Source organism: Pseudopodoces humilis, chromosome 6 (assembly GCF_049639895.1).
Source record: "Pseudopodoces humilis isolate 2021_Gansu_Grassland_sample_001 chromosome 6, ASM4963989v1, whole genome shotgun sequence".
Lineage (NCBI taxonomy): Eukaryota > Metazoa > Chordata > Aves > Passeriformes > Paridae > Pseudopodoces > Pseudopodoces humilis.
The window spans coordinates 10653801-10670932 of NC_142205.1; the positions used below are offsets into that span (position 1 = coordinate 10653801).

The 17132-nt window shown below is 37.1% G+C and overlaps 1 protein-coding gene across 3 annotated transcripts in view; it reads right to left on the bottom strand.

The window, feature by feature from the left end:
• The window catches only part of SH3TC1 (SH3 domain and tetratricopeptide repeats 1), a 28030-nt gene extending 14725 nt beyond the window's left edge, over nt 1-13305 (bottom strand). Inside the window, exons 1-6 of one of the 3 annotated variants that reach the window (XM_005518051.3) lie at nt 13181-13305; nt 7769-8020; nt 5371-5445; nt 3121-3248; nt 622-727; nt 272-415 (exon numbers count right to left, since the gene is read on the bottom strand). In XM_005518051.3, coding sequence (XP_005518108.2) covers nt 272-415; nt 622-727; nt 3121-3248; nt 5371-5445; nt 7769-7976 — 661 coding nt within the window. In that variant the 5' untranslated portion in view covers nt 7977-8020; nt 13181-13305. Of the gene's footprint in view, nt 1-271; nt 416-621; nt 728-3120; nt 3249-5370; nt 5446-7768; nt 8021-13180 lie in introns of those variants that run through there. The other 2 variants (XM_088056940.1, XM_088056941.1) reach the window with 2 other exon arrangements.
• Nucleotides 13306-17132: the final 3827 nt, after the last annotated feature.

Sequence of the window (17132 nt, forward strand, 5' to 3'; positions counted from 1 at the left end):
CCAGAATCTCCAATAATATTAAGCAAGTTAGAATGTACATCGCTTCCTAATCCTTTTGGTATCCATTTATGCACCAGCTGCACATGAATTTCTTTAATCCCTTCACTATCTCACTGCATTTGTTCCTTTCTTTTCTCTTTACAATGTGCATTTGGAGTGAGTAAATTTAAACTTTAACTTCATTAATTATTTGAATAGGTTTTAATGTCCGATTTTGGGATTTTAAATAAAGATGCTTCCCTGAGCCTAGCCTTAGCATGTAGAGTCTTACCCTCCTGTACTAGCAGACTTCTGTACATCAAATTTAATGATTTTTCATTTATACAGACTTCAATACCCACATCTTCCTCCTCTTGGGAATATAGCCAGAAAGACTGGTCTAGGAATAAATTCTCCATGCAATGATTTATAAAACCTAGGAAAAAGAAAATCCAGTTTGTTTACTTTATTATTTTACAGCATTTCACAAAAATACAAACTTTCAGACAGTTAGAGACTATTCCATTATTATTTAATGCACAGTGTATAAATCACAAAATTGCGGTCAACAAGTTCCCAGAAATTGTGTGCCATTGAATACAAATTAATAGATTGAATTATTGTATGGTGAGACAACTTTACCCAGTGAGTGGTAGGTTAGAAACTTCCATATTTCTTCAAAAGTTTTAAATGTCACCACTATTAAATCTTGGTCACTGTGAATAGACAGGAGTCTGGCAGAAAGCTCCTAAAAATCAAAACCAATACTTTAATAACAATTACACCAGATTTAAGCACAATTTCTTACTAGGTAACACTTAGGCTAAATACTATGCCTTAAGAAGGATTAAAAAAAAAATATCCAGGATTTTATCTGTATGAGATATCTGTTCTTTACCCTACAGGGAGCCAAATTTTAATCTGACTCTTGCTTAGCAATTGTACCAACAGTTTCAGTGAGGCTAATTTACAGAGGAAATGAAGACTGCACTGAGACTGAAGGTTTGTCTAATTCAGAAATATCTGTGTAGAGTTATATGAATAACCACATAGTCAAATGTACGTATATATATATATGTATATAAATACATATAGGTAAGCACATAGTAGTTCTTTCCAAGAATATCCTCCACACAGGGTGGTTCACAGCTTGGGAATGACCTTTCCCAGACATGTGGACATTAATATTAAATAGCAGAAAGGAGCTAGTTCAGCGCTTTTTAAACTTGAAATTTCTCATTTGATCACTGTAAATTTTTAGGTTCTACAATCTCCAAATCTAGATTACCCTCAGAGCTCTGTACACACACAAACAGGCAGCTCCTTTGATGCAACTTTGAACCTGCTTCCAGTCTTTATCAGGAAGAGGTATTGAATAATTATTTCTAAGTTTACTCTTTTAAGGTTAAAAAAATATACTGAAGTATTATTTTTATCTTTTTAAAGTTGCAGTAAGATATTTTTATCCTCATTTGTACTGGTTCACATTGCTAGAATAGCATTAAATTACACTTTTAACAAAGATAAGCAGTAATAATTCTAAGTGGTAATGATGGATTTTTAAGTTATTCCAGAAGTGCTAAAAGGAAAAATTACATAAACCTCCAAATAAGTGAAATAAAGCCACATTTTTATGGATTCTAGACAGAGACGGGTAATATAGAGTCTGGTTGCACTCCAGTTTGTAGCTTAAAAGCAGGGCTCCCCAGTGATGCTGGCTATTGCCTTTCAGGGAAATACAAAGAACTGTGTAATTTATGGGACAAGTATCTGAATCACAGAGAATGAATCAAATGTAAAGCTAACAGGTATGATAATACTACATCCTTGCTCCCATCACATTAAAATTGAAATGCAGCTTGAAACAATTGAAGGACTGATCAAGAAATTGAGTTTAACTGTAGGCAGCAGGGAAGAAATTGTCTCTCAAATTTTTTCTAGAATTCAACTAAGATGGGACTGATCTACTGATTTTATGACACTTACCACACAATTTTAAAATTATCTCTGAATTAATTCTGTTTAACATCTGTATTTTCAATTCACACAATCTGAACACATTAAAGTATAAAAGTCCAACCCAGGCTTCTTCAGCAGGCATGTCTCATCACTGCTTTGATCTTCTGCATGCGCCTTTCTACACTAGATTACATATTAATGAGAGCCTGAAATCTATTAATAAATTGCCAGCACATGCTAAAGTATGTCAGCCTCAGGGGCTTCATGCCCTGCTGAATATCAAAACAACATTCTAACGAAGCTTAACATTATCAATCTTGTTTCCTTCAAAGCCTTTTCCAGTTTGTTTCTAATAAGGCCACAAACTTAGTCCATTTATTTGCTCTTTTCCTTTACATCCCAATCCCGTCTTCCTTCCTACCTCTCCCTCTATATACGATCCAGAGTGGAGAAGCAGAAGTACAGACTGTTTGCACAGCCACAAAGTCAGCAGCTTGTTGGTAGGGTGGTCACAACACATGAAAGGAAGTGGTGTAGAAACGTGTTTGTGTAAGTCAAAACCATAACTAATTTAGATTTCAGTAGTTTGGTTTGCTAGTGAAGGAGGCTGGAACACATGGCACAAAAGACAACATATCTGAGGTTAAATGCTATCATTCTGATTTTTTTTCCAAGAGGGAGAAGGAAGCTAGCCTTTATTCAAAGTAAACCTTATTGCTTGTAGAGGACAGGTTTCCCATATACAAAAAAAATTAAAGACAGTAATAAAATTTGCCCAACAATTGTATGCTATTTAAAGTTATGGCCATTTAGCCCTAGGAAGTCCAATGCTTAGGCTATTCTCTTTCAGGCTTCTTCTCTGGCTTAGCAGTGAGCTTCCCAGGAAATTAGCATGCCAAATAAATCCAAGTGTCTAGAAACTGCTGAGTCAATACAGGGACAAATTAAAATAAATCAAAGCCACTTTATTTTCCTTGATGTTCAATTTGATGTTCCAGTCTTTTTCAATAATTCAATATTTCTAATGCCCCTAAATATTTTCAGGCCACAGGAAACTGGATCACTCAAATTCAACCACCCAGCATGTAGACAGAAATAGGACCCAAATATCTTGCAGACTATTTCAGTAGCACGAGGGGTCTTATCTGAATAAATAAAACAATTTCCAAGCTATTGACTTACACTGAAGACAGCCATCACCTCCTTGCTGTCATTTTCCAGAAGACGGAGTTGCCCTCTGAGCTGTCTTTGGAGCCTGGGATCAGGACAGCCACTCTTCCTTTTTACCATTGTTAACTTCAAGGAGATATCTGGAGGAAGAGATCCATTTTCAGTACTACAAGCTTTGTGAATTAGCTTTGGAGAGCCAGAAAATGCCTCAAAATCATAGAAAGCACATTAGGATATATTTTTTCAGCTTCAGACATAGGCACACAGAACACTGATCTACTGCATGTTTCTTTTACATCTATTATCCTATAGCTGTAGGAGCCTAACATGAAAAAATTTTGAGAGACAATTGATACTTATGGATGGAGAAGGAAAAAAAAGAAAAAAGCAAGTAGATTGGAAATTTATAATTTTAGACAGCTATGGGCATTGCAAATATGCCCAGATTTCCAAACATTTCATGCATATCAAAAATCAAAGCAAACCGATACTGGCACAGCAAAAAAAAAAAAAAAAAAAAACCTGAACAACAGATAGTTCAGCATGTTACAACCCTTCACACTAATCTTAAATTCATAGCTCTCTGACATGTCACCCCCACTACTACAGAAGTCTTTTGTAAATCAAATATTGTAAAAGCTGTTTCTCAGCTGAGCTACTTGAACCCAACCAAGTTAAATAGTCCAACTAAAAGCTCACATAGATGATTTTCCCAGCACATCTAAAAGCAGCTAGATACCTATTCCCAAGCTCTCTGCATCTGTTTATTAGAAGATTTTACTACAGCTAAGGGTACAGCTCCTGGCAACTTCTCTCACATAAAGAGGGTCTTCGATAAAGCTGCTTTCTTTCCACATTAATTCATTCATTTAGCTCAATAACAGTAAATCGTAAGTTTTCAGACACCCAGATGGGCACATATAAGCCAATAATACCCAGTCAGTAGGAATTCCAATTGCAAAGTATGTAAATAGGTCACATTTCCAGCAATATGGGACTGTTGTGCATACTAAAATGTTCCCCTTCCTCTGAGTTTCACGCTTTAATCCAGTAAAATAGATGTTTTTCACATGATAGTCTAATATGCTGTATCTTGATCTGTTCCCAGAGGGTTTCCTACCCATGTCTGCAGGAGTTTTACCTTGACTTGCAACTAAATTACTCATTATTTTAAGGTCAAGAAGAGCGGCTCAGAAATATAAACCTGTGTTACTGAATTACAAGGCCTCTCCCTTTAAGCTGTGGTCACATAGGACACAAACTAGAGTCTCTGAATGTTGTTCAGATCACTGCTAGAACAGAATTACTGCCCTTTTCATTTTACCTGAAAACATAAAACATACCGGCACAAGGGAAGACTAACTGGAAAATGTAAATGTTCATTTTACATAATCAAATTGGTTCTGAGGTAAATAAATAATGGTAGACACACAGTCTTTTTATAGAAAGCTAATGCTAATGAAAGAATTATTACATTGTATTAAAACAACGAAATACAGCTACTTCTGCCAAAAAAAACCCCTATAATAATGCCTTATAGAGATGACATATGGTCTAAAACCCCACTATAATCTCCTGTCTGCTTCTATGATCCCTGACCCATACCTCCAGTTACAAAGAACCCAAATTCTGTACACAGCAAGACAAGCAGGTACATAAAGCACAAATAATTTGACTAGAAATTACCATATGCCTGGGGAAGTCTGCCACTGATGTGATTTGTCAGGTCAAGGCAGAGAACAGCTCAGTGCTGGTTTTGATGGCACAAGAAGGGAAATGTGCCAAGGCCCTCCATTCACAGTGCCTGCCATCAGCTCTCCAGAGGTGAAGCCTACTGAACCCACTTACTGAAAAACTGTACTCAATTGACGCTTCACTGAAAATACAGCATCAAAACCAATAAAAATAGATACTTGGAAAGGCCACAAACTTTAAAAGATAAGACATTTGAAGGATTGAAGGGCATATGTAAAATAAGCAATGAACATTTTATTTGTTTCACCATTTTTTTTTGTAACCAGTACAATATAGTACATAAATTATTTCTGGTTTTTATAGCAGTTGCTCCCTCTTTTTGTGAGAGATTCTCAACAAATCTTATGTACAAGTTGGTCACTTCACAGGTGCCATGAAATACATTATAAATCTTACAGGAGTGATGACTGCAAATGTTGATGTGGTTGAGTTGTCTCAAAAATAAAAAGTAAGCTATGAGAAAAGCATTATAATATAAAGATAGGATGAGGGGAAAAAATGCCTTACCAGTTGGAAAATTCTCTGCCTGACTGGGAAAGGTCCTTGAACTGACATTCACGCATTTTTCACTTGGAGAACACTCTATTACAATAAATGAAAGGAATGGTTATGTGCCTTTTCTAAGTCTTACAAATCACACTGAAAAAAACACAACAAAATTCCCCTTGCTTTCTAAGGATTTGATGCATCAGATAATTCCTAAGAGAGTATAACTATTTTCTCCCCTTCCTGCTATATTGTTCCCAGACCCAGCAAAAAGTATCTGCATAATATTGCATCCTGTGCTAAAGGGGGAAGTTAAATCTTTATTGCATCATTTTGATGTGAAATTTCAAGATGGAGAATTGGTTGAAAGCCAGGTCCATAGGAAATAGAATTCTCATTTGGGAGGCAGCAAGGGTCAGACCTAATTTTCTCTTCCCTCACACCTATACTAAAAATGGCTCCCACTGATGCTTCAATGGCAGAAATTGCTGTGCCTTGTACCAATTAATACATGGAGAAAAATAACTCTTCTCTTTATCTGTTACATGTGTATGTAATACTTGCATGGGGGTACTGTAAAATCAAGTGATTTGAATTTGCAGAAAAATATCACAAATAAGGTATGTTTTGTATTAACAGTAATCTCTTTTTTCCTTTAGCCTATGTTTCTTCCTGTTCTTCAGGGAATGATATATTTTTATGCTGATAAAACACCCACTGCAACCACTTCCATTTTCTCAAGGCTCCCTGGGCAAATATCAGTGAAGACAAAGCATCATATTTCTAAGAATAAAAGAGAAATAGATCTTTCATTTTTATTAGAAAATTTCTGAGGCAATTTTCATGTATCCCAAGACATTATCCTATGAAGTTCTGCTTTTTTAAAAAAACCTTGTAATATAGCAGGACATGGTAATTTCAAAGTCTTTCGCATCTTCCCTCAAGTGTATCTATGAATGTTACATGAAAAAAGTCATGCAAATAAATAAGGATACATAAAACAGGGTTTTCCCACCTTACAAGGAAAGCAAGTAAGCACTGAAAACATTGTCTTTAAGGCCTATTACTAGCACATACTCTAGAAATTGAAATCTCAAAATACTTTAGCTTTGTATAGTTTTGGCTGGGTGTTTGACAGAAGCATTGGGGTTAGGGTTTTATTTTCTTAATATGGACTATATGATGCTTGTTTTTAAATAGAAATTTGATAGTGGGCTCACCACAGTGCGGGCTGACTGTGTTTAGGAAACATTTTAAATTTAAGTCCCCTAGAGCTTCTGGGACCAGACTTACCTGTAGTTCTACTTTTCCTGGTTTTAGTCACAATTACAAACACAGAAGCTGTCAAAACTTTGACAACATGTTATCACTTTGATAATAATTTAGTAGTTGACAAGGACAATAAATTAGCATATGTTTTTGATATGTGAACTATTATCACTATTATTTTGATATTAAAAACTATAAAGTTCCTTGAAAGGTAGTTATCAAGACATTAACATCCATTTCTGTGACTTTTAAAAAAGGGCAAAGGCTATCAGCAAGCATTTGAATTACTCATCAGTTTAATTTAAAATAATAGTTTGCTGTTAAATTTGAGTTAAAGGGTAAGAGTTACTATAAATACAGTTTGAATATGTTTAAACTGTTTAAAGTACTGTAATTAGGTTCAAAAACTTAATGAACTCCTACTTGGTGGAATGTCTTGTATTCTTCTTGGAAAGCTAGAGAGCAACTTTATACTGCCCTGGGATGCTTGTACATGTCTTTGATGTCAGAAGCATTGCAATTGTGGACAGAAAGGCATTGCACAAGTCACAGGACATATACTTTTAAATGGAATCGTTTTTTCCATGATTGTTTGAAGTATTTTCACATTAAGAAAGCTCTTGAACCTACTGTAAACAAAGAGCCTAGCCATTGCCACCTGCCTATGTCACTCTACTCCTCCACCCAAAAAGTCCTTCTGACTTGCAGGATTTTACCCCACAAAGTAGGTTTTCTTCTGCACAAAGGTAGTACTACAACTCTGATGAAAAAGGAACTTAAAAAAACTATTAAAATAGAAACTTGGTTTCTGAATCTTACAGATATAGCAAAAAGTGCTAGAAAAAGAACTTCTATTTCAGTACCTTGGCTCTTGGGTTCTGATAATTTTCATCTCCTTTTATCTTACTAAAAGATAATCCATTTGCCTGCCCCAAGTGAATTTCAGTGTAGATTGTTCAATAGTCCAATCTATGCAGTGTTTCTATGGAAGAAACATAGCTGCTTATAGTTAAAAAAAACCCCATCTGGATTCTGTGATTCTGTGAAAAACACATGACAGTTCTCAGCTTGTGCAGCATTCAAAAAACACAGTAATTCAAGCATGAGAAGTCGGGAGCAGAGGCACCAGGATGTATTGTTGAGATCTTACCCATTTGTTCTCGCGACGTGTCCATCCCAACTCCATCCCTGACAGAGCTGATGGCAGCATTGCTCTCCACATGTTTGTGGTCACACCTGCACATTCCCTGCTCTGTTTCTTCCCCCTCCAAATTCCTGTCTTGCTCTCCCTCCAGAGCAGGGACAATGGTGTTAGTACTGAGCATAGATGTGCCACCAGGCACTGCCAAACTCTCCATAATTTAAAGTTCCTCACAGTGACACAATGAACATTATCAACAACCTGAAAGGGGAAAATAAAAAAAAAAAATCAGTAACATTCTTTTAAAAAAGCATCAGAAAAGATGAACATATTCAAAAACTGTCCATCTCCTGCAGGAGTTATTTTTAATTATAATATGGATTAAAGATTTTTCTATAGGCTTCTTTCAAAGGAACTGTTGTGTAACACCCAAATTTATCCCAGAAAAAGCTCCTGCAATGAGGTAGCATCGCTGGTTTAGGAACAAAGCAATAGACTTGGCTAACAGCAACAATCCAAGGCCTGAAGTGAAATGTACTTGTGCCCACTGCTAATTATTCATTCTTGGCCAGCTATAAAGCTGAGCCTCCCAGGGATAACATCATTCACATTAACAGAGGAATTGCAGGGGAAAAACATCATTTTCTAAAGGTGACAAGAATGGAACAAGTACTGCATGCTGAATTCAAAAAACAATGAAGGCTTATATAAATTCAGCTAAAGAATGAATCCTCCACAGGAACCCACTGTGCAGGAAGACAGACATACAAGGATCCAAGAATTACTTTGCAGCAAAGCAGAAAAATGAAGCCCTACTGAAGCTAGAGGCTGAGTCTGGCAGCAAGACTCCATTTGGCATGATCAGGAAGAGGGAGTAGAAATGGAAGTAGAGCACAAGTAGCTGAAAGTTTCACTGCTCCCTCCAGCCACTGAGGTGAGGCATCCTGCATCCCATTTCTTGGGCACAAGGTACTTCAGGGTCAGGAATATGCAGCCAAACCACCAGCCAAAGCATCTGCAAAGGACGTGACTCGCATAACCGGAATACCCACTGATATTTACACCCTTTTCCTCAGTGGGCTTTCACATGTCGCTTAATGATTCCATGAAGCCACAGGATAGATTTTGCTTTATTCTGTCACTTGGATTTAATCTGAATCCCTCTGTGTTTACTCCAGCCATACTCATTAATGATCTGCATTCATGATGAGTGTCCAAGATTGTGATCTTTGGAGAATTTCATCTCATTTGTTTTCCAGCAGGAACCGGTTAAATCTGAAGCTGTAGCTGAAAGAGGCACTTCTGCTCTGCTAAAGCCTCACACTAGTGCCTGGTCAACCAGTATCTACTTATGACCTGCCTTCAGTCTGGTCAAGAAATGCTTCCTTTCTCTCTTTACCATAAAATGGGATGTCCCAAAGCACGTGGTTCTGGCTTTTTTCTTCACAAACCTGCCTTCCAACACTTCTTGCCCTCCAAGTTTCACATCATAAATCCGTAAACCTGAGCAAACCAAGTACCAACGTGAACAGCACAACAGCAGCCAGGGTAGGCAGGCACACAGTAGGCTGTATCTGTACAACTTTCCTACTCTTTTACAGTCATTGAAACCTTTACCCAAATGAACATTTTTGAAAAAACAGCGAACTATATATAGACCAAGGCAAGTTATGCAATTACAGAAAATTAATGAGGTATAGTTACAGGTTGTATGACCAGCTCAGAGAATTAAATCATAACTGTATCTACCACAAGTTAATGAAGTATGAAGGAATCTGGGCTGGATTTTGCTTTAATGTTTTCATTGTCCCATTTTTCCATTTATTCAAAAGTGTCTATCAGAGTGCTAAGGCTGACTTTCAAAAGATGCTTTTGGTGCTTTATCACAGTTCTCTATATAAAGCTATGTGTAAAAATTCATATATTCACCTATGAAACACAGGTAGTAACTCAAACACAAGTAATTTTTATTCTTTCTCTCACAAAGGAACTGTTTCATTAACATATTTGCTTGACACTGAAAAACTCCCTATCAGACTTAATGACCTAGTTATAAATGATTACAAATACAGGCCTGCCAAAGGCCAAACTCGCATTACCAGGAATCTGCTTTTCCATTTATATAGCTGATCTTTTCCTTGAAGAAGTGACAGTAACTAACACCATTTTTTTCATTACTGTACCAGTATTACACGTAATGCATTCCAATTTCCAAATTCAGAAATTAAATACTTTTCTGCATGTGTTTTGTAAATAATAGTATCTCCTGTTGATTAAGATATAAATATTTGGTATTAATGATAATTTAGTTCCAAGTGAGGTTGTTGAAATTACGTTGTTCTATAAATCCAAACCCAGTGGTTATTTTTAGATCAGGATTACCCTTAATCCCAGAAATGAAATTCAGCATTCAGGTTATTTTTTCCATAAGCTCCTGTCCACAAACAAAAGTATCATCCTGCACAAAATTTTGGAAAAAAACATGCTCTGACTGGAATATTAGAATTAAGTTGAATTGAAGAAGAAATACTGATAAAATTTGCATCAGCTTCTGTAGGTATGAGTAACACATATGCAGGTCTGTGAATGAACTTAGAAAGCTTGGTGCTGTAAGAACAAGTAAGACATCTAAACAAATCAAAATGGATATAATCTCTTTAAGAAGATTCAGTCATAGAGCCTAAGCCAAGGGAAAAAAATCAGAATGAGTGAAAGAAAAGCAAAACAGGTATGTCCTTATGTATGTTCCCTCTGGGTTCCTCCAAGATGCACAGAAGAAAAGCTCAAAGCTCAAACATTTTTAGCAGCTGTGTTCTCCTCTACAGATTCCTTTCCCTTTTTTAATGTTCGCCTTAACCACCAAATGTCAATCCACATGGCTACGTGTAAGTACTGAGAAAAAAAATAGTAAACTTCCCTGTAGCTAGGCTCCTCATCTACCTAGGCCCTTTTGAATGTCTATCTGGCATCTAAATGTATCCTGACACAAACTTTGTCCCAAGTGACAAAGATTTCATAGAAATTTACATTATATCTCTGTGCTTTTATTGTTTGCCTTTAACTATCATGTAAGTACCCCAAGATACATAAGCAGAGCTAGAGTATAACTATCCTATTTATTATGCTGATGCTTTCTCAATTATTAAACTGTTCCACCACAAATGAAAGCAGATTTAATGGCACAGAACCAGAGAAAAACATTCATCCAATATAAAACAGCTTTAGAGAATATCAAACTGCTGTGCTTGAGTCACTCTCATTATTAGAGATTTTTTCATAAACCTATAATGCTAGTAAGTATAAAGGTAAGTTAGCAACTAGCCATTTGTTGATGGCAACAAATACAAGATTAAGCTCTTCAAGGTTAAAGATCTAGCTAAAGCTTGTCATCTCTAACTAGTTCTTACAATTTACATTTATGTGTAGATTATGTGTACCGACTACGCATTTTATTTATAATTTAGATAAAACTGGTTTTCTCATGCTCTTTGAGGCTTGACCAAAACATTCCTATTTGGTGCAGGATGTTAGCCATAGAACTTAATGATCTTCCCGTTTTTCTGAACCCAGAGCCAACCTCTACTCAAAATAAAATCCATGTGGTGAAGCTGTGGCACTCCCCACTGCCCAGGGGACCCCAGCTCCTGAGGCAGCAGGGAGGAGTCAGATGCTGGACAGCTCAACACCTTGAGAGCTGCTGGGTGCTCTGGTGTCCACCCTGCCCACATCCAAAGCTCCCTGGACACCAGGAGCGTGTCCAGCTCTGGGTGCTGCCCCACACACTGTCTGAGGCTCAGAAGGGCACTCCTCCTTCCCTGTCCCTTCTCAGGGCACAGCAGGCAGGAAAGGACATCATCCAACAGCTGTTGAACATCAGGTGGAAATGGGACACTCATTTTCCTTCTGGAAGTTGAATAATTCCTTTATCATGCTTTTCTGTGTGTGGCTGCTTCCTTTTTTACAGAGTGTTTTCAAACCTCAGCTAATCAGAAAAAAAAATACATAGCTTGAGATTTTCCATGTAGGCTGAGAGTTGTTTTTCTCCCCGTCCTTTTTTTTTTTTACTATTTTAAGAGGTATTGTGGATGACAGGAACACCAATTCATTCCCATTTAAAGCATTTTGTAGGAGAAAACAAATAATATTCATTGAACCAGATTCTCTCTCCCTCTCTAAAGGTAGATATTTCTGAGACTAGGACCTGATATACAAAAATGGCCTTTATTCCAAGTAGTGCCCAAAACTTGTATGAAATACAATATTGTTTTATTCACCATCATCCCTCCAGGAGCCTCAGGACAATGTACTAATGATTTACTAAAGACCTGTCTTGCAACTCTGCCACACTAAGTTAATCTAGGTCATTTTCCCAAACTGACTCTAGAGTAGTTATTTTATTCCTTCCTTCCAGTTTCAATTAACATTTCACATTTTCTGTATTAAGCTACAAGCATCTTAAAGCCAAGATCATTACAAACTTTTTCCTTTGAGAGTAAATCACAGATTCAATCTCTATGAAATTCAGTCACAGCCATGGATGTCAGGAAAAAAATCCAAATTAGGTTCTGTATGCTCAACAATTTTTATGTATTCCTGTGGAAAAGTAAGCAAATCTATACTCAGAGTAAACAAATTTAGGAATCTGAGTGTTTTCCAAATATGGAAGATTGACTCTTTTATCAAGGAAGTAGCTTTAGGTTACTTAGGAATTCTCAGTAAACAATGTTGCAAGCAGTATCATTGTTCCCAGCAGGTCTACAAACAAAAAAGCCCTAGCAAGCTTCAGAGATAAAATAGATGCCTTTAAAAGCTTTAGCCCTCCCTAAGATTAATTTTCCTTATATCTCAGTAGCACTGAAATATATTTTCCATCCTCAACACAATTCTAAAAGCACCACATGTCCAAAATTTCCAAGTTTAGATATGGAAAATTGGAGACTAAATTCCGCAATCTCATAACTGCTTAAAAATAAGCATAAACTCCAGGGATGCTTTTAAATGAAAATCAGATCACTGTTAGAAAACTGTTAGAAAACTATAAAAATCTGTGAATCTCAGTGCTTCATTCTGAGTGCTAGATGTGACAGAATTTGGCCTGTGGCAGATAATGCAGAGGAATAAAGTAGGAGCTGTTGATACTGAATCGCAGCTCAGCTGACACCACACTACCTAGAAGAGAGAAACAGAGCAGCCCAGAAAATCCCAGCAGGTTCTCATAACTGTGACAGATCACATTTATACATATGTTCCAGTGATTTCATTATGGACACACCAAAGAACAGAACACTACCAAAATTACCCATTTAACTGGCTGCAATTCCAACACATCCACAATAAACCCACAGGCAAACACCAGACCACAGGGACCTAAAGTAGAGCAAAAGAGGGAGATGTAGACATAGAGCACAGGACTTCCCCTACCTTTTCGAGGTCTGAGCCACTGTAACATGCTGGGAAAGAGCAGGCAGATCCCTGCCTTCCTCAGCTCTGCTCAAAACTGACTCCAGCACAGCTCTTCCTGTTTGACCTTCTTATCTTTCCTGTTGATTGCACAGCCTGGCTTGGATGTGGCCAGTACAAAAAGTTGTCTATTAACCAATACTGTTAATTTCAAAACTTTTTTTTTTTTTTTTAAGAAAGAAACATTCCTGAGGATGGAGTTGTGCTACTAAAGTTCATTATGCAAACTGAAATGTATTGAGTGTGCTGGAAGGTTCATTCACACACTCCAGCTTTTCAAAGCAATAATTCATTGTGGCATTTTGCATTGGTGGCTAAAAGGCTCCAAGGGACACATTCAGAAAAAAGTAACAAACTGTCCTTCAGATACAGGACAGGCCTTTGTCACCCCTTTGTTTTTGATTGCAAAATTAGATTTCTTGCTATCATTAAAGCTGAAAAAAAAAACCTGATGACAAATTGTCTGACAAAAAATTTACACCAATATCCTTAGGTTTAAATTGCAGAAGTATTATTTAGCAGATGTATCATGCACTATGCAGTATTAAATATCAGTTTGGGGAGTTGAGCAAGACTATTGTGGAATGCACACAGGGTTTATCTTCTGTGTAACAAGACTGATCCATATCCTAAATGACCCAAAAAGCAGTGGGATTCGAGGTGATGGGCTGCCCCCACTGCACTGCTGCCCTCCTACAGCTCTTGCCAGCAGGAGTAACAAACCAGACCCTTCAGACGCCTTTGAGACCTTAGTTATGACTCCTGCCAGTCCATCTCAAGGAACATGCACTAAATAGTTGTTTTTAAACATTAGAAATCAGGTATTAATTATAAATCATGCTCTCATTTACCTTCCTTCATCCCATCACACTACGTAAACATGAGTTATAAATGCTATTTCACACTGATGGGGCAGTCTGTTCCTGCAGTGTGCTTGGGAACTCTCCACCTTCCCTGAAATTATGAAGCTGGAAGGTACTCAAATGATTGTGCAAATCACAACCAACCAATCATCCCAGAGGGAATTAATTTGATATTGCACTATAATGCAGTACACAAAGCATACCACTTCAGAAGTAATTAATTTATGTAGTAACTATGTCATCAACATGAAATATCACCTTTCTGTTATCACTTTACTGACTAATTTTCCATAAGTTTCATAATTAAGTCTTTTAATCACATTTATTTTATATATATATTTAAAGAGAATATTTGGTTACATTTTATTATGTGAGTTCTTCAATGGTATTACTCTTATGTGATTTAAAGTAGTTTTGAAAAAAAACTCAGAGTAATTTAAGCCTATATTTTTCCCAATGGATAATAGTCTTTTAGTCTCTATTTCTGAGCCCAAATCATTGTAGAACCTATCACTGATTACTATGCCCCTAAAATCTTAAAAGAAACAACTAATTTTTATTTTAGAGTACTGAAATTAGGAGAGACACAACTCCCTTCAAGAAACTCATAACAGAATAGCACCAACTGAACTCCAGGCTCCTTGGCTCCCTTTTCCATACTGTCATAAAATAGTTTGGGCTGGAAGGGACCTTTAAAAGTTGTCTTATCCAACCACTCCCTGCAATCTCCAACTAGATCAGAAACCTTCAGCTTCCTCTATGATTTTACTCTGAAGTCATGCTCCACGGTATTTCATCACACCACAGCCAGTACTTCAAACTCTTGGTGGTGTACATGGACATGTAGTTTAGGCAGAAACAAGAACAACAAAGTTTTCAGCTTTAAGGCAATGACATCAAAAGTTGGCCCTGGACTTCCTATTGTCTTATTGGAGCAGTACTAATCTGCATTACAAAAATCTAGATGAATAACCTTATCAGACAGCTGCTGTCACGAGGCAAGTCCAGAGACCAATATATTACAGCAAATAGGAAAAAAACAGAGGTGGCACAGATTGGTTTCTGTATTAGTAATCACACCCCTCTACTACATTCCAATTACTATGAATTGTGCTACCAGTTTCAGGTTTCCTTTTGCTAAGAAAAGGCTTCAGAGTGGTTTCTTCTACTCAATTCTTTAACTAGTAAACTTACATGAAGACTTGATGGTCCCATTTATGTTGGACTGTCCCTGATCTCTTCAGAATTATTAAAAGAATCTGACAGGAGGCTGGGGAGGACGTTGGGTGTTGATACAAGACACTTCCTCTAATTGTCTCTCTCAGGCACTGCTTTTCATCATCCTGTTTGTCTGCCCTTCTGCAACTGCATGTTTGCCTGACCATTTTTCACTTCAGCAGTTTGTTTTAGGGAAAACAAAACATTTTAATATTAAGGCAAACTTATACCTTCCAGTATAACTATTATTCCATCACAGCTGGGGAAATACCTATGAAAGATTAGTCCATTGCCAAAGGAACTCTAACTTGTAAAAATATTGGAGCATAACTCATTTGATTATTCATGGAAAAGTGACAGAAATAATTGTGGCAGCTTTAGGTGAGAAGGGATCTTTCTACACAAATTACTGTCTGATTTCTTTCATCCCAAGTCCAGTATGTTAACAAGCTTATTGCCTCCTGCTAGAACCAATCATATAAAGATCTTGTTTGTTCCATATTTTGCTGAAATAAGCATTCACCACTATTTACATCTAGCATGGCAAATTTGAAATCACATAAAATACTGACTGCTGTCTTGGCTAAATAAGTCTCTGTTAGTTCCTCTTTCATCTAGTAATTGAAGTACACTCACTTAAAAAGAAACATAATATTTCTCTTTAATACAGTATTATGCAATCTGTATTAAAAAATTCAAACAGAAAAATCAATGGAGACCCTATCTGTGAAAACATTCAGCTTGAAGTACTAACTCACAGTGGTTACATTTTAGCAAACTTACCCAATTATATTAATTCTAGCCAGATTATCAGCATGCATAGCGTGCATGGGTATTAGTTGTGCTGTGTTCATGCTATGATGACACACAACTTCCACAGAAATAGGTTTAGCCATATGTTTCCTTTTGATTAGCATGTTATCTCTCCACAGCAACTTCATATAGCTAAAGTGCTTTCTTCTGGTCTCCTGTCATCTTTGCATCTGCCTGCATGAAACCCAGATAGCTTCACTTCCCCCAGGTCTTGAAAGCGCACCATCCCAGCTCCATAGCCAGGTTCAGAAAGGAAAAACAGAAAACACAAAAAGAAAAATGTACTGCCACCCATATGTACGGAAATACTGGCGCCTTACAGTCTGCAGGAAAATGCTGAGTCAAAACATCCAGCTGCTACACCACTTACACAGTTCCTGAGCTATTTACACAGCCCAATACATGATGGCTGAGTTTGCTTACAAATACCAAATGCTAATAATAGATGCTACTGAGCTTGTTACTCCCGAGCACAAGAAGGACCACAGTACACACCTGACACAGCTTCCTTCCAAGTCTAGCATCTGCCAAGAGCCACTGCTACTCTCTTGAAAACACTTCTATCTGCAGACCTAAAAGCCAACACACTCCTAACCAAGGAAGCCCATATTCAAATCTCAGCAGGCAAAAGGGGATGCAGTCATGACTGGATTCACTATTCCATCTCAGCCACAAGCTTCCCACAGCAGAGAATGAGAAAACTTCTAGAAGAGTCTCATCAGCTCAGAATAAAAATTGCAATTATCACTTACCACTTAGAATCACTAATCACTAATACTTAGACTAATAATTCATTTCTGTAATTAATGGCTGAGCAGGATTTATTCTCTGCCCCAGAGGAATAACAGGCTCCTCCAATCAAGCACAAACTTTGGAGTTCCATGCAACACAGAAAGCACATTATTTCTCAATCACTCCAAACCAAATACACTGAGAGAGTTTGTATTCACAAGCTTCAGCACAGAAAATGAGCTTTCCCTATTTTTCTTTCATCTTGTAAGTAGAAATAAATTCCTCTT